This window comes from Bombina bombina, unplaced genomic scaffold (assembly GCF_027579735.1).
Source record: "Bombina bombina isolate aBomBom1 unplaced genomic scaffold, aBomBom1.pri scaffold_593, whole genome shotgun sequence".
In the NCBI taxonomy this organism is placed as follows: domain Eukaryota; kingdom Metazoa; phylum Chordata; class Amphibia; order Anura; family Bombinatoridae; genus Bombina; species Bombina bombina.
In genome coordinates, this window is record NW_026511755.1 from 84,878 (window position 1) to 109,221 (window position 24,344).

Sequence of the window (24,344 nt, forward strand, 5' to 3'; positions counted from 1 at the left end):
TATTAATACACTTTTTACCTATGTTATTGCCTTGTACCTAAGCCTCTGCAAACTGCCCCCTTATTTCAGTTCTTTTGACAGACTTTCATTGTAGCCAATCAGTGCTGACTCATTAATAACTCCACAGGAGTGAACACAATATTATATGTATGGCACACATGAACTAGCGCTGTCTAGCTGCAAAAAACTTTCAAAATGCACTGAGATAAGAGGCAGCCTTCAAGGGCTTAGAAATTAGCAAATGAGCCTATCTAGGTTTAGCTTTCAACAAAGAATACAAAAAGAACAAAGCAAATTTAACGATAAAAATAAATTGGAAAGTTTAACATTACATGCCCTATCTGAATCATGAAACTTTAATTTTGACTAGACTGTCCCTTTAATATCCCTTTACCTCACAAAATAAATTATGAAATAATGATGGTCGGGGTTTTGAATAAGCAGATCTTATGAGTTAAATAAATACGCTATCACGCTGGAGCGTTCTTCAGTCATTTAACAACAGGCAGCACTGTAGCTGAACTTATAGCGTACGGATGCCCACAGCATACCTGCGTATGCTAAAGGGAACACAAGCAAAAGAACCATAAAATGTGGATGAATGTTTCTGAGAAGCATTTTACAAATAAAATCAGATTGCAAAAATGATCCTAGTCAAATTTTAATATTATTAAATGTACTATGCATTTTGAATTTGACTTCTCTCCAGAATGTTTATTTTTTTTGCAAAACTTAAGTTTAAACTTACACTGAGCGCAGAGGCTGGGCTAGCACACTCCAGGCTGTCTTTTTCATCAAAGCACCACTCAATGCAGTAGAATTGGAAAGCGTTTTAAAACTGCTGTTCTATCTGAATCATAAACGTTTATTTTGACTTGAGTGCCCCTTTAATTCATTATAGAGAGTGTCAGCTGATACACAGCTGTTAGAATCTCACTTTGGTTGCTCCTGGTTTTAAAAGGGGCATTAAGAATTTCCCCCCCAAAAAATGATCACATTGCCTAAATCATCAAATTAATATGCCGCATTTGTAGGTTACAGAATTTGCTGATGGCCTTTCTAGGGGAAAAAGCAAGAGCCTTTTAATTTCCCTTTGAAAATATCCCAAAAAAACCATGTCCATGACATATATGGTAAAGTCACAGGGTATTAGGTAAGAACAGGAAATAAGTAAATATGCGCTTGTAGGGCTGGGCGATTGGGGTGGGGGGGGGAATATCGAGATTGCGATTTGAAACACATTTTTTTTAAAATAACTGTGAAACATTTCTCAATAAAAAATGCATTTTCAACCAGAAAAATCATTGGAAGGGCCTTTAAGAAAGCAGTCCGTCCATGTCCTCCCTGCATTTCACGTGTGGCCCAGCTACATAAGCTACATATTGTGATCAATTAAAAAAAAGCTGATCTTGAAGCTCCTCTTCGTCATTGGAAGAGCAGAAGAAAACAAATGAACCAAAAGTAGATCATATCTTGGTTGGCATCCCTTGTATATCGCTAATCTTAAAGTTAAAGAACCTGCATAGCCTTTCATTTTAGGAACCCCTGATATATTTAAAGGGATATGAAACCCCCCAAAATTATTTTGTGATTCAGACAGAACCATTTAAAAAAAAGTTTCCAATTTACTATTATCAAATTTGCTTCATTCCCATGGTATTCTGTGTTGAAGAGATACCTAGGTAGCATCCGGAGCACTATATGACAGGAAATAGTGCTGCCAAATAGTGCTCTTGCAAATGGGTAACATTATTGCAAAACTGCTGCCATATAGTGCTCCAGAAATGTGCCGGCTCCTAAGCTTACGTCCATGCTTTTTAACAAAAGAACAAAGAAAATGTGATAATAGCAGTAAATTAGAAAGTTATTTAAAATCTCTCTGTGTTATGGAAGAAAAAAAAGAAGTGAAATGCACAAAATTCAGTCGGACACAGCATCACGATCTAATACCGTACGATTTACAATACTCGTTAGTGAGGGCTTAAGCAAGGGAAGACATAAAACAGTTTGTGGGCAGTAATATTGTATAAGCTGCAGTTTCTGCAATCTCTTGGTTCTATTTTTAGCAATACCGTTTATTATAGGATGCTACAATTTAAGGATGAAACATGATTTAGCTGAAGAGAGCACTTTATTATAAAGATACAGACTATGGAAGAGTGAAGCTCATTAGTAAATAACTTCAGTGTGTCAAGGAGAAAAACTAGCAAGTTAACTGTGGCAGAAAACACAGCCCCCTGAATCACAGCATCCCTGTCCCCATTTAAACCAAGTTATAGGCTATGACAGCTAATACGACAACCACGTGCACAAGAAATGTTATTTTTTTTCACGTGCCTTTGTTCTCTATGGGGATAGCGCATTTGTCTGTTATACATAAAACTTTGCGCTACATGATGCCGACACACTTGTTTCCCAGTAAGTCAGGGACATGCTATCTAGAATTACTCCTACGTGTTTTAGAGGTTATGGCGCCTTTTTCAGCAGACTTGTTGGGAGGGGAAGAAAGGACATCCCCCTTACCATTAACCCTCTATTGTCCGCAACCTGAAAAGTGTCACCATTTAGACGGATACCTTCCTCTAACAAAATGCGGCATCGGTTTGCAAAAGAAATAAGCAGTCAGAATTTATTCTGTTATACCCCTCTGGCTAGAAAATACTGACGGGCCTCGCATTGCATCGTTATAGGCTCCAAATACCGGCGTATTACCCTCTACCTGGGGCCCATTAACCCATGGCTTACAATGATACATTAAACTCTAACAGTCCCCTCACTATAATCTGTACTTTAGCCGGGATTAATCGCACAGCCCTAATATACAGCAATTGGAAATCATCATCTAATCAACTTGGATCTTATATTTCAATAAAATTAAACATCTATTGTCGTAGTAAAGGGTCTGCAAACCTTAGGAATGTCATTATTTGAAACACTGCAGATCAGCTGGAAAAAGATATTTAATCTGCATTCCTCCCTATTAAAAGGATAAATTAGGTTTTCTTTTTTCCATCTAACACTGCAGTTTAAAAATTATGTTTGTTTGTTTTATTGAAATTTCCCATCTTAGCAACTTGAGAGAAAGAGCTACTTACATGTAAATGACAAATGTAAAAAAAGTAAGAAAAAGCAATACAGGTAGCCCTCAGTTTACGCCGGGGTTAGGTTCCAGAAGGAATGGTTGTAAATCGAGACCGTTGTAAATTGAAACCCATTTTATAATGTAAGTCAATGGGAAGTGAGGGAGATAGGTTCCAGGCCCCTCTCAAAATTATCATAAGTAACACCTAATATATTATTTTTAAAGCTTTGAAATGAAGACTTTAAATGCTAAACAGCATTATACACCTAATAAAATAGTCACACAACACAGAATATATAATTAAACTAAGTTAAATGAACAAAAACATTTGCTAAACAGTATTATAAACCTAATACAATAATCACACAACACAGACTTCACTTGCATTTTTCTGCAAACAGTTCTTTCTATGCATTCCAATCTGGACTGATTTATAGACAGGAAGATCTTGTTCCTTTGAAATCTGCTCGATAGCGCAGGTCTGGTTAAACTGATTAATTTCAGCTTGCTTGGCTTTGTTGCAACACAAGTGGACAGCTCCACCTACTGGCTATTTTAATAAATGCACTGCTTCTCAATGCTTTTCAATAGCAGTCACATGACTGGAAAAAAAGGTTGTTATTCTGAAACGGTGTAAATTGAACCGTTGTAAAACGAGGGCCACCTGTACAAAGATTTAAAAAAAAAAACATGTATGGTTTTATGAGACATAGATCATGTCAAAGGCGTTTGATACAGTGCCACATGAGAGATTAATGTACATACTTAAGGGACTGGGAATAGCTGAAAATGTTAGCTCATGGATAAATAACTGGATAAAAGACAGGGAGCAACGAGTAGTAGTAAATGGATCATACTCATATTGGACAAAGGTAATCAGTGGAGTCCCCCAGGGATCAGTACTGGGCCCTGTTCTTTTTAATATTTTTATTAATGACTTGGAGGATTAAATAGCAACAGCTCATTGCAGGATGAAACTGCTTTACAAGGGGATCTACAAAAATTAGAAGAATGGGCAAGTAAATGGAAAATGAGATTTAATACTGGAAAATGCAAGGTTCTACATTTTGGAAGTTAAAATAAGTAGACAGTCTATTAAATAGGACTAGACTTAGTAAAACAGAGGAGGAAAGGGATTTGGGAGTAGTAATAGATAACAAGCTAAACATGGGTGCACTATGCAGGGCAGTGGCTTCTAAGGCTAATACGATACAGCAAGTACAGTATTAAAAAAGGCATTGATGCAAGGGAGGAAAGCATAATTCTGTCACTTTATAAATCCCTAGTATAGGTTGAACACGATGGACTTCTGTCTTTTTTCAGCCTCATCAACGTTACATACCTTTGTGACCATGTTTTCCTCGCCAGCCAAAACTTCCATTTGGAAATTTCTGTATGTTGAGTCAATGATGTTGGTTTTATTGACAACGGATGTAATACCTGGGTTTTTGTCTAAAATTACTTGACCTACAATGAAAACAAAAATTGATAACATCATTATAAAAGACCAATCACAAGATCACAATCTGCACTCAAACTACTGCACAGTATATAGTCCATCAGTGATAGAAAAAAACTCATAATTTGAACAAATTGTCTTCGATATATTCTATAACAGGGCTCGACAAACCCAAGAGTCAGAGAGCCGCTGGCTCCTAGAATTTTACCCCTGACTCCTAAATGTTTGGGTTATTCTCCATAGATCTATATACAAATACCACTCTCTGGCTCCTAAATTTTAAACAACTTTGTCAACCACTATACTATATTCTATACTGCATTAAACAAGAATATTTAATAACACATTGTGTGCTGTTAAGAAAAAGAAAATATCCATCTAATACAGAGCACAACAATGATCTTGGCTATTGCGTACCGTTAACTTGTAGACACACAAGCTGAAGATAAGGTTAGTGTAATATTAAAACATGGTTTATATTACAATAGTTGATTGAGAAACTGGATCCCATATGATACATACCAATAAAATTCTTGTATGAAAGTTGGTGATCCCTAAGATTCATGTGAGCTATATGCCCAATTCTGCTGAAGCCAGAAGTGACGTCTTGGCCTTGGGGTAAAACTGCGCGCAAGATTTCCTCCGTTTTAAAATTGTCGTAAGTCAATTGCAAATCATACTTAGAAATATGAGGGTTGATGTCAAACTGCTTAAAGATCAAATGGTCACACTCTTCAAACGACTCCTCAGAGGATACTTTAAAAGGGTCCAATATAACAAGTTTGTTGTCTTCGTCACTTGGATCTTCTATAACTCTTTTAAGACTTGGTCTTTGGATAAGTCTGTGTTTAAGAGATTTCATCAGTTTATTTATGATTTCTTTCTTTACTTTCATCACAGGAACCTGTATTGTTTTAGTGAAAGCCTCCCGATCTAGAACAGTCATGCCCCGCACTTTGGGGTTGGGGGTGTACAGCTCTGAATCATCTTTACCGTCAACAGTTTCCGTCATGGCTGAAGAGCAGTTTCTCCTGAGTGAATGGTGTGTAATTTTATTGGAAACTCCTGGATGCAGTTTTTGTAGGGTTTTATTATTTGAAAATGGAACTCTAAATGCTTTAACTATTTGTTTTGCAGGAAAATACACTCTTCCTAATATTCTGCAAAAGAAACAATAACATTTATCTGATATTCAATACAAAGAAGTTTAACAAAAAATAAAAGCACAATTTATTACATAAATTCATAAATGTTTAACTAATAGTAACTAGCAATTACTAGATGGTATGGAAAGCGGTCATGCTATAGGCTACTGACTATAAGGTTGCTCACTGCATAGCCCCTGGAATCTGAGTCTAGGTTGAGTTCTGGTGTCATCATCAGGAGTTGGTTCAGGAGCGATGCAGAAGTGTCAGGCTCATTGGTCTGTTGAAAAAAGTATACAATTTCCCCAATATCCTCAGTGATGGCCAACAAAAGGCCAGCTGTAAATGACCTTGTCTATAACGATCAGCTGAAATGTGTAACCGTATACAATTTCACTGCATCCTGTCAGTCTCAGCCAATTTGCAACATGCATCACTCAGTACTATTCTTCTATATGGAGATATGCCACAAACTGTTTTGGGAATGGACAATATATTTCATTGTTTTACTGTAAAATCATTCAAGTAAAGTTTATGTATGTGCAGGGCTCGACTAACCCAGGAGCCAGTGGCTCCTAAAATTCAACCCCTGGCTCCTACTTGTGTTACTCTCCACATATCTATATACAAATACCACTGTCTGGCGCCTAAAAATTCTTATTGACTCCTTAATTTTAAACAGATTTGTCAACCCCTGGCTATTTAAGTTCAGGGTCCCCAATACATTATATTATGAAGCAAAAACAAGCCAGTTATGGCCTATAATATGTAGAAGTCAACTTCCCTTTTTCAACCCATATGTAAATTCAAATAAGAAAAGTGAATCTCTTGATGGAAGAATTATTTTAACAGTAATGGTGTATGACTGAGGCATAAAACAATTTTTACAAACAAGTGTAATTTGTAATACAACAAATGGACATTTTTCATAAAATTTAACTTTATAAAAAATGATAAAGTTCTGCCACATTTGTTTTTGTGCAGTTAGAAACAAATATTCCTGATGCCAAAGTTATTATAAATGGCAAATGATAGGGAATAAAATAATTAGGGTAAATGCATTTACAAAAAAGGTGAAGTAATATTCCTATGCAAGGAAAACTGTACTCTGCTACATATCAGTGATAAAATATATATTAGTAATATGAAGCATGTTGCAGGCTCCTGGAGTGAATTTATATCATCCCCTTTTGTGATTGATGTAATTTTTTTTCACAGATAAAAAACAAAAAAACAACTGTGTGTAACTTCATATCACCAGCTGCTTCTGCATTGACCTTATATGGATTCTTCTGATTAGCACAGGAATAAGTGTTTCTTAAAAAAAAAATTAAAATAATTTTTATCAGACAATTATTATGAGTAACTGTAATTTTAAATGTATTTTTGTGCCACATTTTTAAATTCAATTGCGCTCGAGCGAACGCGTTTACTTTCAGTTTGTAATATGCCACTACTGGCGTGCCAATCGTAATCTAGCCCTTAAAGCGATATCAAATCCAAAATGTTCCTATCAGGATTCAGATAGAGCCGCAAATATTAACAACATTCTAATTTACTTCTATTATACATTTTTGTTTCTTTTGTAGAAAAGCAGGGAAGTATGCTTAGGAGCCGGCCCATTTCTGGAGCAGTATATGGCAGCAGTTTTGCAAGAATGTTTTCCATTTACAAGAGCACTATTTCCTACCATGTAGTTCTCCAGATGCCTACCTAGGTATCTCTTCAACACAGAATATCATGGGAACAAAACAAATTTGATAATAGAAGTAAATTGGAAAAATTGTAGTTTTATCTCCCTTCAACACAAACAATCATATCCCTGCATTCTGTTTCTAGCCAGAAATGCACCTATATGAGTATGACACAAACAATCATATCCCTGCATTCTGTTTCTAGCCAGAAATGCACCTATATGAGTATGACACAAACAATCATATCCCTGCATTCTGTTTCTAGCCAGAAATGCACCTATATGAGTATGACACAAACAATCATATCCCTGCATTCTGTTTCTAGCCAGAAATGCACCTATATGAGTATGACACAAACAATCATATCCCTGCATTCTGTTTCTAGCCAGAAATGCACCTATATGAGTATGACACAAACAATCATATCCCTGCATTCTGTTTCTGGCCAGAAATGCACCTATATGAGTATAACACAAACAATCATATCCCTGCATTCTGTTTCTAGCCAGAAATGCACCTATATGAGTATGACACAAACAATCATATCCCTGCATTCTGTTTCTAGCCAGAAATGCACCTATATGAGTATGACAATCATATCCCTGCATTCTGTTTCTAGCCAGAAATGCACCTATATGAGTATGACACAATCATATCCCTGCATTCTGTTTCTGGCCAGAAATGCACCTATATGAGTATGACACAATCATATCCCTGCATTCTGTTTCTAGCCAGAAATGCACCTATATGAGTATAACACAAACAATCATATCCCTGCATTCTGTTTCTAGCCAGAAATGCACCTATATGAGTATGACACAAACAATCATATCCCTGCATTCTGTTTCTAGCCAGAAATGCACCTATATGAGTATAACACAAACAATCATATCCCTGCATTCTGTTTCTGGCCAGAAATGCACCTATATGAGTATGACACAAACAATCATATCCCTGCATTCTGTTTCTAGTCAGAAATGCACCTATATGAGTATGACACAAACAATCATATCCCTGCATTCTGTTTCTAGCCAGAAATGCACCTATATGAGTATGACACAAACAATCATATCCCTGCATTCTGTTTCTAGCCAGAAATGCACCTATATGAGTATGACACAAACAATCATATCCCTGCATTCTGTTTCTAGCCAGAAATGCACCTATATGAGTATGACACAAACATATCCCTGCGTTCTGTTTCTAGCCAGAAATGCACCTATATGAGTATGACACAAACATATCCCTGCATTCTGTCTCTAGCCAGAAATGCACCTATATGAGTATGACACAAACAATCATATCCCTGCATTCTGTTTCTAGCCAGAAATGCACCTATATGAGTATGACACAAACATATCCCTGCATTCTGTTTCTAGCCAGAAATGCACCTATATGAGTATGACACAATCATATCCCTGCATTCTGTTTCTAGCCAGAAATGCACCTATATGAGTATGACACAATCATATCCCTGCATTCTGTCTCTAGCCAGAAATGCACCTATATGAGTATGACACAAACAATCATATCCCTGCATTCTGTTTCTAGCCAGAAATGCACCTATATGAGTATGACACAATCATATCCCTGCATTCTGTCTCTAGCCAGAAATGCACCTATATGAGTATGACACAAACAATCATATACCTGCATTCTGTTTCTAGCCAGAAATGCACCTATATGAGTATGACACAAACAATCATATCCCTGCATTCTGTTTCTAGCCAGAAATGCACCTATATGAGTATGACACAAACAATCATATCCCTGCATTCTGTTTCTAGCCAGAAATGCACCTATATGAGTATGACACAAACAATCATATCCCTGCATTCTGTTTCTAGCCAGAAATGCACCTATATGAGTATGACACAAACAATCATATCCCTGCATTCTGTCTCTAGCCAGAAATGCACCTATATGAGTATAACACAAACAATCATATCCCTGCATTCTGTTTCTAGCCAGAAATGCACCTATATGAGTATGACACAAACATATCCCTGCATTCTGTTTCTAGCCAGAAATGCACCTATATGAGTATGACACAAACATATCCCTGCATTCTGTTTCTAGCCAGAAATGCACCTATATGAGTATGACACAAACATATCCCTGCATTCTGTTTCTAGCCAGAAATGCACCTATATGAGTATGACACAAACATATCCCTGCATTCTGTTTCTAGCCAGAAATGCACCTATATGAGTATGACACAAACATATCCCTGCATTCTGTTTCTAGCCAGAAATGCACCTATATGAGTATGACACAAACAATCATATCCCTGCATTCTGTTTCTAGACAGAAATGCACCTATATGAGTATGACACAAACAATCATATCCCTGCATTCTGTCTTTAGCCAGAAATGCACCTATATGAGTATGACACAAACAATCATATCCCTGCATTCTGTTTCTAGCCAGAAATGCACCTATATGAGTATGACACAAACATATCCCTGCATTCTGTCTCTAGCCAGAAATGCACCTATATGAGTATAACACAAACATATCCCTGCATTCTGTTTCTAGCCAGAAATGCACCTATATGAGTATGACACAAACATATCCCTGCATTCTGTTTCTAGCCAGAAATGCACCTATATGAGTATGACACAAACATATCCCTGCATTCTGTTTCTAGCCAGAAATGCACCTATATGAGTATAACACAAACATATCCCTGCATTCTGTTTCTAGCCAGAAATGCACCTACATGAGTATGACACAAACATATCCCTGCATTCTGTTTCTAGCCAGAAATGCACCTACATGAGTATGACACAAACAATCATATCCCTGCATTCTGTCTCTAGCCAGAAATGCACCTATATGAGTATGACACAAACATATCCCTGCATTCTGTTTCTAGCCAGAAATGCACCTATATGAGTATGACACAAACAATCATATCCCTGCATTCTGTTTCTAGCCAGAAATGCACCTATATGAGTATAACACAAACAATCATATCCCTGCATTCTGTTTCTAGCCAGAAATGCACCTATATGAGTATGACACAAACAATCATATCCCTGCATTCTGTTTCTAGCCAGAAATGCACCTATATGAGTATGACACAAACAATCATATCCCTGCATTCTGTTTCTAGCCAGAAATGCACCTATATGAGTATGACACAAACAATCATATCCCTGCATTCTGTTTCTAGCCAGAAATGCACCTATATGAGTATGACACAAACATATCCCTGCATTCTGTCTCTAGCCAGAAATGCACCTATATGAGTATGACACAAACAATCATATCCCTGCATTCTGTTTCTAGCCAGAAATGCACCTATATGAGTATGACACAAACAATCATATCCCTGCATTCTGTTTCTGGCCAGAAATGCACCTATATGAGTATGACACAAACAATCATATCCCTGCATTCTGTTTCTAGCCAGAAATGCACCTATATGAGTATGACACAAACATATCCCTGCATTCTGTCTCTAGCCAGAAATGCACCTATATGAGTATGACACAAACAATCATATCCCTGCATTCTGTTTCTAGCCAGAAATGCACCTATATGAGTATGACACAAACATATCCCTGCATTCTGTTTCTAGCCAGAAATGCACCTATATGAGTATAACACAAACAATCATATCCCTGCATTCTGTTTCTAGCCAGAAATGCACCTATATGAGTATAACACAAACAATCATATCCCTGCATTCTGTTTCTAGCCAGAAATGCACCTATATGAGTATAACACAAACAATCATATCCCTGCATTCTGTTTCTAGCCAGAAATGCACCTATATGAGTATGACACAATCATATCCCTGCATTCTGTTTCTAGCCAGAAATGCACCTATATGAGTATAACACAAACATATCCCTGCATTCTGTTTCTAGCCAGAAATGCACCTATATGAGTATGACACAAACAATCATATCCCTGCATTCTGTTTCTAGCCAGAAATGCACCTACATGAGTATGACACAAACAATCATATCCCTGCATTCTGTCTCTAGCCAGAAATGCACCTATATGAGTATGACACAAACAATCATATCCCTGCATTCTGTTTCTAGCCAGAAATGCACCTACATGAGTATGACACAAACATATCCCTGCATTCTGTTTCTAGCCAGAAATGCACCTATATGAGTATAACACAAACAATCATATCCCTGCATTCTGTTTCTAGCCAGAAATGCACCTATATGAGTATAACACAAACAATCATATCCCTGCATTCTGTTTCTAGCCAGAAATGCACCTATATGAGTATAACACAAACATATCCCTGCATTCTGTTTCTAGCCAGAAATGCACCTACATGAGTATGACACAAACAATCATATCCCTGCATTCTGTTTCTAGCCAGAAATGCACCTATATGAGTATAACACAAACAATCATATCCCTGCATTCTGTTTCTAGCCAGAAATGCACCTATATGAGTATGACACAAACAATCATATCCCTGCATTCTGTTTCTAGCCAGAAATGCACCTATATGAGTATGACACAATCATATCCCTGCATTCTGTTTCTAGCCAGAAATGCACCTATATGAGTATGACACAAACATATCCCTGCATTCTGTTTCTAGCCAGAAATGCACCTATATGAGTATGACACAAACATATCCCTGCATTCTGTTTCTAGCCAGAAATGCACCTATATGAGTATGACACAAACATATCCCTGCATTCTGTTTCTAGCCAGAAATGCACCTATATGAGTATGACACAAACATATCCCTGCATTCTGTTTCTAGCCAGAAATGCACCTATATGAGTATGACACAAACAATCATATCCCTGCATTCTGTTTCTAGCCAGAAATGCACCTATATGAGTATGACACAAACAATCATATCCCTGCATTCTGTTTCTAGCCAGAAATGCACCTATATGAGTATGACACAAACAATCATATCCCTGCATTCTGTTTCTAGCCAGAAATGCACCTATATGAGTATGACACAAACAATCATATCCCTGCATTCTGTTTCTAGCCAGAAATGCACCTATATGAGTATGACACAAACATATCCCTGCATTCTGTTTCTGGCCAGAAATGCACCTATATGAGTATGACACAAACAATCATATCCCTGCATTCTGTTTCTTGCCAGAAATGCACCTATATGAGTATGACACAAACATATCCCTGCATTCTGTTTCTAGCCAGAAATGCACCTATATGAGTATGACACAAACATATCCCTGCATTCTGTTTCTAGCCAGAAATGCACCTATATGAGTATGACACAAACAATCATATCCCTGCATTCTGTTTCTAGCCAGAAATGCACCTATATGAGTATGACACAAACAATCATATCCCTGCATTCTGTTTCTGGCCAGAAATGCACCTATATGAGTATGACACAAACAATCATATCCCTGCATTCTGTTTCTAGCCAGAAATGCACCTATATGAGTATGACACAAACAATCATATCCCTGCATTCTGTTTCTTGCCAGAAATGCACCTATATGAGTATGACACAAACAATCATATCCCTGCATTCTGTTTCTAGCCAGAAATGCACCTATATGAGTATGACACAAACAATCATATCCCTGCATTCTGTCTCTAGCCAGAAATGCACCTATATGAGTATGACACAAACAATCATATCCCTGCATTCTGTTTCTGGCCAGAAATGCACCTATATGAGTATGACACAAACAATCATATCCCTGCATTCTGTTTCAAGCCAGAAATGCACTTATATGAGTATGACACAAACAATCATATCCCTGCATTCTGTTTCTAGCCAGAAATGCACCTATATGAGTATGACACAAACAATCATATCCCTGCATTCTGTTTCTAGCCAGAAATGCACCTATATGAGTATGACACAAACAATCATATCCCTGCATTCTGTTTCTAGCCAGAAAAGCACCTATATGAGTATGACACAAACATATCCCTGCATTCTGTCTCTAGCCAGAAATGCACCTATATGAGTATGACACAAACAATCATATCCCTGCATTCTGTTTCTAGCCAGAAATGCACCTATATGAGTATAACACAAACATATCCCTGCATTCTGTTTCTGGCCAGAAATGCACCTATATGAGTATGACACAAACAATCATATCCCTGCATTCTGTTTCTAGCCAGAAATGCACCTATATGAGTATGACACAAACAATCATATCCCTGCATTCTGTTTCTGGCCAGAAATGCACCTATATGAGTATGACACAAACAATCATATCCCTGCATTCTGTTTCTAGCCAGAAATGCACCTATATGAGTATGACACAAACAATCATATCCCTGCATTCTGTTTCTAGCCAGAAATGCACCTATATGAGTATGACACAAACAATCATATCCCTGCATTCTGTTTCTAGCCAGAAATGCACCTATATGAGTATGACACAAACAATCATATCCCTGCATTCTGTTTCTAGCCAGAAATGCACCTATATGAGTATGACACAAACAATCATATCCCTGCATTCTGTTTCTAGCCAGAAATGCACCTATATGAGTATGACACAAACAATCATATCCCTGCATTCTGTTTCTAGCCAGAAATGCACCTATATGAGTATGACACAAACAATCATATCCCTGCATTCTGTTTCTAGCCAGAAATGCACCTATATGAGTATGACACAAACAATCATATCCCTGCATTCTGTTTCTAGCCAGAAATGCACCTATATGAGTATGACACAACAATCATATCCCTGCATTCTGTTTCTAGCCAGAAATGCACCTATATGAGTATGACACAAACATATCCCTGCATTCTGTTTCTAGCCAGAAATGCACCTATATGAGTATGACACAAACAAATCCCTGCATTCAGTATCTATCAAGAAATGCACCTATATGAGTATGACACAAACATATCCCTGCATTCTGTTTCTAGCCAGAAATGCACCTATATGAGTATGACACAAACATATCCCTGCATTCTGTTTCTAGCCAGAAATGCACCTATATGAGTATGACACAAACAATCATATCCCTGCATTCTGTTTCTAGCCAGAAATGCACCTATATGAGTATGACACAAACAATCATATCCCTGCATTCTGTTTCTAGCCAGAAATGCACCTATATGAGTATGACACAAACAATCATATCCCTGCATTCTGTTTCTAGCCAGAAATGCACCTATATGAGTATGACACAAACAATCATATCCCTGCATTCTGTTTCTAGCCAGAAATGCACCTATATGAGTATGACACAAACATATCCCTGCATTCTGTTTCTAGCCAGAAATGCACCTATATGAGTATGACACAAACAATCATATCCCTGCATTCTGTTTCTTGCCAGAAATGCACCTATATGAGTATGACACAAACAATCATATCCCTGCATTCTGTTTCTGGCCAGAAATGCACCTATATGAGTATGACACAAACAATCATATCCCTGCATTCTGTTTCTAGCCAGAAATGCACCTATATGAGTATGACACAAACATATCCCTGCATTCTGTCTCTAGCCAGAAATGCACCTATATGAGTATGACACAAACAATCATATCCCTGCATTCTGTTTCTAGCCAGAAATGCACCTATATGAGTATAACACAAACAATCATATCCCTGCATTCTGTTTCTGGCCAGAAATGCACCTATATGAGTATGACACAAACAATCATATCCCTGCATTCTGTTTCTAGCCAGAAATGCACCTATATGAGTATGACACAAACATATCCCTGCATTCTGTCTCTAGCCAGAAATGCACCTATATGAGTATGACACAAACAATCATATCCCTGCATTCTGTTTCTAGCCAGAAATGCACCTATATGAGTATGACACAAACATATCCCTGCATTCTGTTTCTAGCCAGAAATGCACCTATATGAGTATAACACAAACAATCATATCCCTGCATTCTGTTTCTAGCCAGAAATGCACCTATATGAGTATGACACAAACAATCATATCCCTGCATTCTGTTTCTAGCCAGAAATGCACCTATATGAGTATGACACAAACATATCCCTGCATTCTGTCTCTAGCCAGAAATGCACCTATATGAGTATGACACAAACAATCATATCCCTGCATTCTGTTTCTAGCCAGAAATGCACCTATATGAGTATGACACAAACAATCATATCCCTGCATTCTGTTTCTGGCCAGAAATGCACCTATATGAGTATGGCACAAACAATCATATCCCTGCATTCTGTTTCTAGCCAGAAATGCACCTATATGAGTATGACACAAACAATCATATCCCTGCATTCTGTTCTAGCCAGAAATGCACCTATATGAGTATGACACAAACATATCCCTGCATTCTGTCTCTAGCCAGAAATGCACCTATATGAGTATGACACAAACAATCATATCCCTGCATTCTGTTTCTAGCCAGAAATGCACCTATATGAGTATGACACAAACAATCATATCCCTGCATTCTGTTTCTAGCCAGAAATGCACCTATATGAGTATGACACAAACAATCATATCCCTGCATTCTGTCTCTAGCCAGAAATGCACCTATATGAGTATGACACAAACAATCATATCCCTGCATTCTGTTTCTAGCCAGAAATGCACCTATATGAGTATGACACAAACATATCCCTGCATTCTGTTTCTAGCCAGAAATGCACCTATATGAGTATAACACAAACAATCATATCCCTGCATTCTGTTTCTAGCCAGAAATGCACCTATATGAGTATGACACAAACAATCATATCCCTGCATTCTGTTTCTAGCCAGAAATGCACCTATATGAGTATGACACAATCATATCCCTGCATTCTGTTTCTAGCCAGAAATGCACCTATATGAGTATAACACAAACATATCCCTGCATTCTGTTTCTGGCCAGAAATGCACCTATATGAGTATGACACAAACAATCATATCCCTGCATTCTGTTTCTAGCCAGAAATGCACCTATATGAGTATGACACAAACAATCATATCCCTGCATTCTGTTTCTAGCCAGAAATGCACCTATATGAGTATGACACAAACAATCATATCCCTGCATTCTGTTTCTTGCCAGAAATGCACCTATATAAGTATGACACAAACAATCATATCCCTGCATTCTGTTTCTAGCCAGAAATGCACCTATATGAGTATGACACAAACAATCATATCCCTGCATTCTGTTTCTGGCCAGAAATGCACCTATATGAGTATGACACAAACATATCCCTGCATTCTGTTTCTAGCCAGAAATGCACCTATATGAGTATGACACAAACAATCATATCCCTGCATTCTGTTTCTTGCCAGAAATGCACCTATATGAGTATGACACAAACAATCATATCCCTGCATTCTGTTTCTTGCCAGAAATGCACCTATATGAGTATGACACAAACAATCATATCCCTGCATTCTGTTTCTAGCCAGAAATGCACCTATATGAGTATGACACAAACAATCACATCCCTGCATTCTGTTTCTAGCCAGAAATGCACCTATATGAGTATGACACAAACAATCATATCCCTGCATTCTGTTTCTAGCCAGAAATGCACCTATATGAGTATGACACAAACAATCATATCCCTGCATTCTGTTTCTTGCCAGAAATGCACCTATATGAGTATGACACAAACAATCATATCCCTGCATTCTGTTTCTAGCCAGAAATGCACCTATATGAGTATAACACAAACATATCCCTGCATTCTGTTTCTAGCCAGAAATGCACCTATATGAGTATGACACAAACATATCCCTGCATTCTGTTTCTAGCCAGAAATGCACCTATATGAGTATGACACAAACATATCCCTGCATTCTGTTTCTAGCCAGAAATGCACCTATATGAGTATGACACAAACAATCATATCCCTGCATTCTGTTTCTAGCCAGAAATGCACCTATATGAGTATGACACAAACAATCATATCCCTGCATTCTGTTTCTTGCCAGAAATGCACCTATATGAGTATGACACAAACAATCATATCCCTGCATTCTGTTTCTTGCCAGAAATGCACCTATATGAGTATGACACAAACATATCCCTGCATTCTGTTTCTAGCCAGAAATGCACCTATATGAGTATGACACAAACAATCATATCCCTGCATTCTGTTTCTAGCCAGAAATGCACCTATATGAGTATGACACAAACAATCATTCCCTGCATTCTGTTTCTAGCCAGAAATGCACCTATATGAGTATGACACAAACATATCCCTGCATTCTGTTTCTGGCCAGAAATGCACCTATATGAGTATGACACAAACAATCATATCCCTGCATTCTGTTTCTGGCCAGAAATGCACCTATATGAGTATGACACAAACATATCCCTGCATTCTGTTTCTAGCCAGAAATGCACCTATATGAGTATGACACAAACATATCCCTGCATTCTGTTTCTAGCCAGAAATGCACCTATATGAGTATGACACAAACAATCATATCCCTGCATTCTGTTTCTAGCCAGAAATGCACCTATATGAGTATGACACAAACAATCATATCCCTGCATTCTGTTTCTGGCCAGAAATGCACCTATATGAGTATGACACAAACAATCATATCCCTGCATTCTGTTTCTAGCCAGAAATGCACCTATATGAGTATGACACAAACAATCATATCCCTGCATTCTGTTTCTTGCCAGAAATGCACCTATATGAGTATGACACAAACAATCATATCCCTGCATTCTGTTTCTAGCCAGAAATGCACCTATATGAGTATGACACAAACAATCATATCCCTGCATTCTGTTTCTAGCCAGAAATGCACCTATATGAGTATGACACAAACAATCATATCCCTGCATTCTGTTTCTAGCCAGAAATGCACCTATATGAGTATGACACAAACAATCATATCCCTGCATTTCTGGCTAGAAACAGAATGCACCTATATGAGTATGACACAACAATCATATCCCTGCATTCTGTTTCTAGCCAGAAATGCACCTATATGAGTATGACACAAACAATCATATCCCTGCATTCTGTTTCTAGCCAGAAATGCACCTATATGAGTATGACACAAACAATCATATCCCTGCATTCTGTTTCTAGCCAGAAATGCACCTATATGAGTATGACACAAACAATCATATCCCTGCATTCTGTTTCTAGCCAGAAATGCACCTATATGAGTATGACACAAACAATCATATCCCTGCATTCTGTTTCTAGCCAGAAATGCACCTATATGAGTATGACACAAACATATCCCTGCATTCTGTCTCTAGCCAGAAATGCACCTATATGAGTATGACACAAACAATCATATCCCTGCATTCTGTTTCTAGCCAGAAATGCACCTATATGAGTATGACACAAACAATCATATCCCTGCATTCTGTTTCTAGCCAGAAATGCACCTATATGAGTATGACACAAACAATCATATCCCTGCATTCTGTTTCTAGCCAGAAATGCACCTATATGAGTATGACACAAACAATCATATCCCTGCATTCTGTTTCTAGCCAGAAATGCACCTATATGAGTATGACACAAACAATCATATCCCTGCATTCTGTTTCTAGCCAGAAATGCACCTATATGAGTATGACACAAACATATCCCTGCATTCTGTTTCTAGCCAGAAATGCACCTATATGAGTATGACACAAACATATCCCTGCATTCTGTTTCTAGACAGAAATGCACCTATATGAGTATGACACAAACATATCCCTGCATTCTGTTTCTAGCCAGAAATGCACCTATATGAGTATGACACAAACATATCCCTGCATTCTGTTTCTAGCCAGAAATGCACCTATATGAGTATGACACAAACAATCATATCCCTGCATTCTGTTTCTAGCCAGAAATGCACCTATATGAGTATGACACAAACAATCATATCCCTGCATTCTGTTTCTAGCCAGAAATGCACCTATATGAGTATGACACAAACAATCATATCCCTGCATTCTGTTTCTAGCCAGAAATGCACCTATATGAGTATGACACAAACAATCATATCCCTGCATTCTGTTTCTAGCCAGAAATGCACCTATATGAGTATGACACAAACAATCATATCCCTGCATTCTGTTTCTAGCCAGAAATGCACCTATATGAGTATGACACAAACATATCCCTGCATTCTGTTTCTAGCCAGAAATGCACCTATATGAGTATGACACAAACATCATATCCCTGCATTCTGTTTCTAGCCAGAAATGCACCTATATGAGTATGACACAAACATATCCCTGCATTCTGTTTCTAGCCAGAAATGCACCTATATGAGTATAACACAAACAATCATATCCCTGCATTCTGTTTCTAGCCAGAAATGCACCTATATGAGTATAACACAAACAATCATATCCCTGCATTCTGTTTCTAGCCAGAAATGCACCTATATGAGTATAACACAAACAATCATATCCCTGCATTCTGTTTCTAGCCAGAAATGCACCTATATGAGTATGACACAAACAATCATATCCCTGCATTCTGTTTCTAGCCAGAAATGCACCTATATGAGTATGACACAAACAATCATATCCCTGCATTCTGTTTCTAGCCAGAAATGCACCTATATGAGTATGACACAAACAATCATATCCCTGCATTCTGTTTCTAGCAAGAAATGCACCTATATGAGTATGACACAAACAATCATATCCCTGCATTCTGTTTCTAGCCAGAAATGCACCTATATGAGTATGACACAAACATATCCCTGCATTCTGTCTCTAGCCAGAAATGCACCTATATGAGTATGACACAAACAATCATATCCCTGCATTCTGTTTCTAGCCAGAAATGCACCTATATGAGTATGACACAAACAATCATATCCCTGCATTCTGTTTCTGGCCAGAAATGCACCTATATGAGTATGACACAAACAATCATATCCCTGCATTCTGTTTCTAGCCAGAAATGCACCTATATGAGTATGACACAAACATATCCCTGCATTCTGTTTCTAGCCAGAAATGCACCTATATGAGTATACACAAACAATCATATCCCTGCATTCTGTTTCTAGCCAGAAATGCACCTATATGAGTATGACACAAACATATCCCTGCATTCTGTTTCTAGCCAGAAATGCACCTATATGAGTATGACACAAACAATCATATCCCTGCATTCTGTTTCTAGCCAGAAATGCACCTATATGAGTATGACACAAACAATCATATCCCTGCATTCTGTTTCTAGCCAGAAATGCACCTACATGAGTATGACACAAACATATCCCTGCATTCTGTTTCTAGCCAGAAATGCACCTATATGAGTATGACACAAACAATCATATCCCTGCATTCTGTTTCTTGCCAGAAATGCACCTATATGAGTATGACACAAACAATCATATCCCTGCATTCTGTTTCTAGCCAGAAATGCACCTATATGAGTATGACACAAACAATCATATCCCTGCATTCTGTTTCTAGCCAGAAATGCACCTATATGAGTATGACACAAACAATCATATCCCTGCATTCTGTTTCTAGCCAGAAATGCACCTATATGAGTATGACACAAACAATCATATCCCTGCATTCTGTTTCTAGCCAGAAATGCACCTATATGAGTATGACACAAACAATCATATCCCTGCATTCTGTTTCTAGCCAGAAATGCACCTATATGAGTATGACACAAACAATCATATCCCTGCATTCTGTTTCTAGCCAGAAATGCACCTATATGAGTATAACACAAACAATCATATCCCTGCATTCTGTTTCTAGCCAGAAATGCACCTATATGAGTATAACACAAACAATCATATCCCTGCATTCTGTTTCTAGCCAGAAATGCACCTATATGAGTATAACACAAACAATCATATCCCTGCATTCTGTTTCTAGCCAGAAATGCACCTATATGAGTATGACACAAACAATCATATCCCTGCATTCTGTTTCTAGCCAGAAATGCACCTATATGAGTATGACACAAACAATCATATCCCTGCATTCTGTTTCTAGCCAGAAATGCACCTATATGAGTATGACACAAACAATCATATCCCTGCATTCTGTTTCTAGCCAGAAATGCACCTATATGAGTATGACACAAACAATCATATCCCTGCATTCTGTTTCTAGCCAGAAATGCACCTATATGAGTATGACACAAACATATCCCTGCATTCTGTCTCTAGCCAGAAATGCACCTATATGAGTATGACACAAACAATCATATCCCTGCATTCTGTTTCTAGCCAGAAATGCACCTATATGAGTATGACACAAACAATCATATCCCTGCATTCTGTTTCTGGCCAGAAATGCACCTATATGAGTATGACACAAACAATCATATCCCTGCATTCTGTTTCTAGCCAGAAATGCACCTATATGAGTATGACACAAACATATCCCTGCATTCTGTCTCTAGCCAGAAATGCACCTATATGAGTATGACACAAACAATCATATCCCTGCATTCTGTTTCTAGCCAGAAATGCACCTATATGAGTATGACACAAACATATCCCTGCATTCTGTTTCTAGCCAGAAATGCACCTATATGAGTATAACACAAACAATCATATCCCTGCATTCTGTTTCTAGCCAGAAATGCACCTATATGAGTATAACACAAACAATCATATCCCTGCATTCTGTTTCTAGCCAGAAATGCACCTACATGAGTATGACACAAACATATCCCTGCATTCTGTTTCTAGCCAGAAATGCACCTATATGAGTATAACACAAACAATCATATCCCTGCATTCTGTTTCTAGCCAGAAATGCACCTATATGAGTATAACACAAACAATCATATCCCTGCATTCTGTTTCTAGCCAGAAATGCACCTATATGAGTATGACACAAACATATCCCTGCATTCTGTTTCTAGCCAGAAATGCACCTATATGAGTATAACACAAACATATCCCTGCATTCTGTTTCTAGCCAGAAATGCACCTACATGAGTATGACACAAACAATCATATCCCTGCATTCTGTTTCTAGCCAGAAATGCACCTATATGAGTATAACACAAACAATCATATCCCTGCATTCTGTTTCTAGCCAGAAATGCACCTATATGAGTATGACACAAACAATCATATCCCTGCATTCTGTTTCTGGCCAGAAATGCACCTATATTAGTATGACACACAATCATATCCCTGCATTCTGTTTCTAGCCAGAAATGCACCTATATGAGTATAACACAAACATATCCCTGCATTCTGTTTCTGGCCAGAAATGCACCTATATGAGTATGACACAAACAATCATATCCCTGCATTCTGTTTCTAGCCAGAAATGCACCTATATGAGTATGACACAAACAATCATATCCCTGCATTCTGTTTCTAGCCAGAAATGCACCTATATGAGTAAGACACAAACAATCATATCCCTGCATTCTGTTTCTTGCCAGAAATGCACCTATATAAGTATGACACAAACAATCATATCCCTGCATTCTGTTTCTAGCCAGAAATGCACCTATATGAGTATGACACAAACAATCATATCCCTGCATTCTGTTTCTAGCCAGAAATGCACCTATATGAGTATGACACAAACATATCCCTGCATTCTGTTTCTAGCCAGAAATGCACCTATATGAGTATGACACAAACAATCATATCCCTGCATTCTGTTTCTTGCCAGAAATGCACCTATATGAGTATGACACAAACAATCATATCCCTGCATTCTGTTTCTTGCCAGAAATGCACCTATATGAGTATGACACAAACAATCATATCCCTGCATTCTGTTTCTTGCCAGAAATGCACCTATATGAGTATGACACAAACAATCACATCCCTGCATTCTGTTTCTAGCCAGAAATGCACCTATATGAGTATGACACAAACAATCATATCCCTGCATTCTGTTTCTAGCCAGAAATGCACCTATATGAGTATGACACAAACAATCATATCCCTGCATTCTGTTTCTTGCCAGAAATGCACCTATATGAGTATGACACAAACAATCATATCCCTGCATTCTGTTTCTAGCCAGAAATGCACCTATATGAGTATGACACAAACAATCATATCCCTGCATTCTGTTTCTGGCCAGAAATGCACCTATATGAGTATGACACAAACAATCATATCCCTGCATTCTGTTTCTAGCCAGAAATGCACCTATATGAGTATAACACAAACAATCATATCCCTGCATTCTGTTTCTAGCCAGAAATGCACCTATATGAGTATGACACAAACAATCATATCCCTGCATTCTGTTTCTAGCCAGAAATGCACCTATATGAGTATAACACAAACATATCCCTGCATTCTGTTTCTAGCCAGAAATGCACCTATATGAGTATGACACAAACATATCCCTGCATTCTGTTTCTAGCCAGAAATGCACCTATATGAGTATGACACAAACATATCCCTGCATTCTGTTTCTAGCCAGAAATGCACCTATATGAGTATGACACAAACATATCCCTGCATTCTGTTTCTAGCCAGAAATGCACCTATATGAGTATGACACAAACAATCATATCCCTGCATTCTGTTTCTAGCCAGAAATGCACCTATATGAGTATGACACAAACAATCATATCCCTGCATTCTGTTTCTAGCCAGAAATGCACCTATATGAGTATGACACAAACAATCATATCCCTGCATTCTGTTTCTAGCCAGAAATGCACCTATATGAGTATGACACAAACAATCATATCCCTGCATTCTGTTTCTAGCCAGAAATGCACCTACATGAGTATGACACAAACATATCCCTGCATTCTGTTTCTAGCCAGAAATGCACCTATATGAGTATGACACAAACAATCATATCCCTGCATTCTGTTTCTTGCCAGAAATGCACCTATATGAGTATGACACAAACAATCATATCCCTGCATTCTGTTTCTAGCCAGAAATGCACCTATATGAGTATGACACAAACAATCATATCCCTGCATTCTGTTTCTAGCCAGAAATGCACCTATATGAGTATGACACAAACAATCATATCCCTGCATTCTGTTTCTAGCCAGAAATGCACCTATATGAGTATGACACAAACAATCATATCCCTGCATTCTGTTTCTAGC

General features: G+C 37.8%; 1 protein-coding gene across 1 annotated transcript in view; it reads right to left on the bottom strand.

The window, feature by feature from the left end:
- Positions 1-24,344, bottom strand: part of TRMT5 (tRNA methyltransferase 5) — a 44,370-nt gene that overhangs the window by 12,761 nt on the left and 7,265 nt on the right. The window contains exons 2-3 of the mRNA XM_053696703.1: positions 5,064-5,701; positions 4,425-4,549 (exon numbers count right to left, since the gene is read on the bottom strand). Of these exons, the coding sequence (XP_053552678.1) occupies positions 4,425-4,549; positions 5,064-5,701 (763 nt within the window). The remainder of the gene's footprint in view (positions 1-4,424; positions 4,550-5,063; positions 5,702-24,344) is intronic.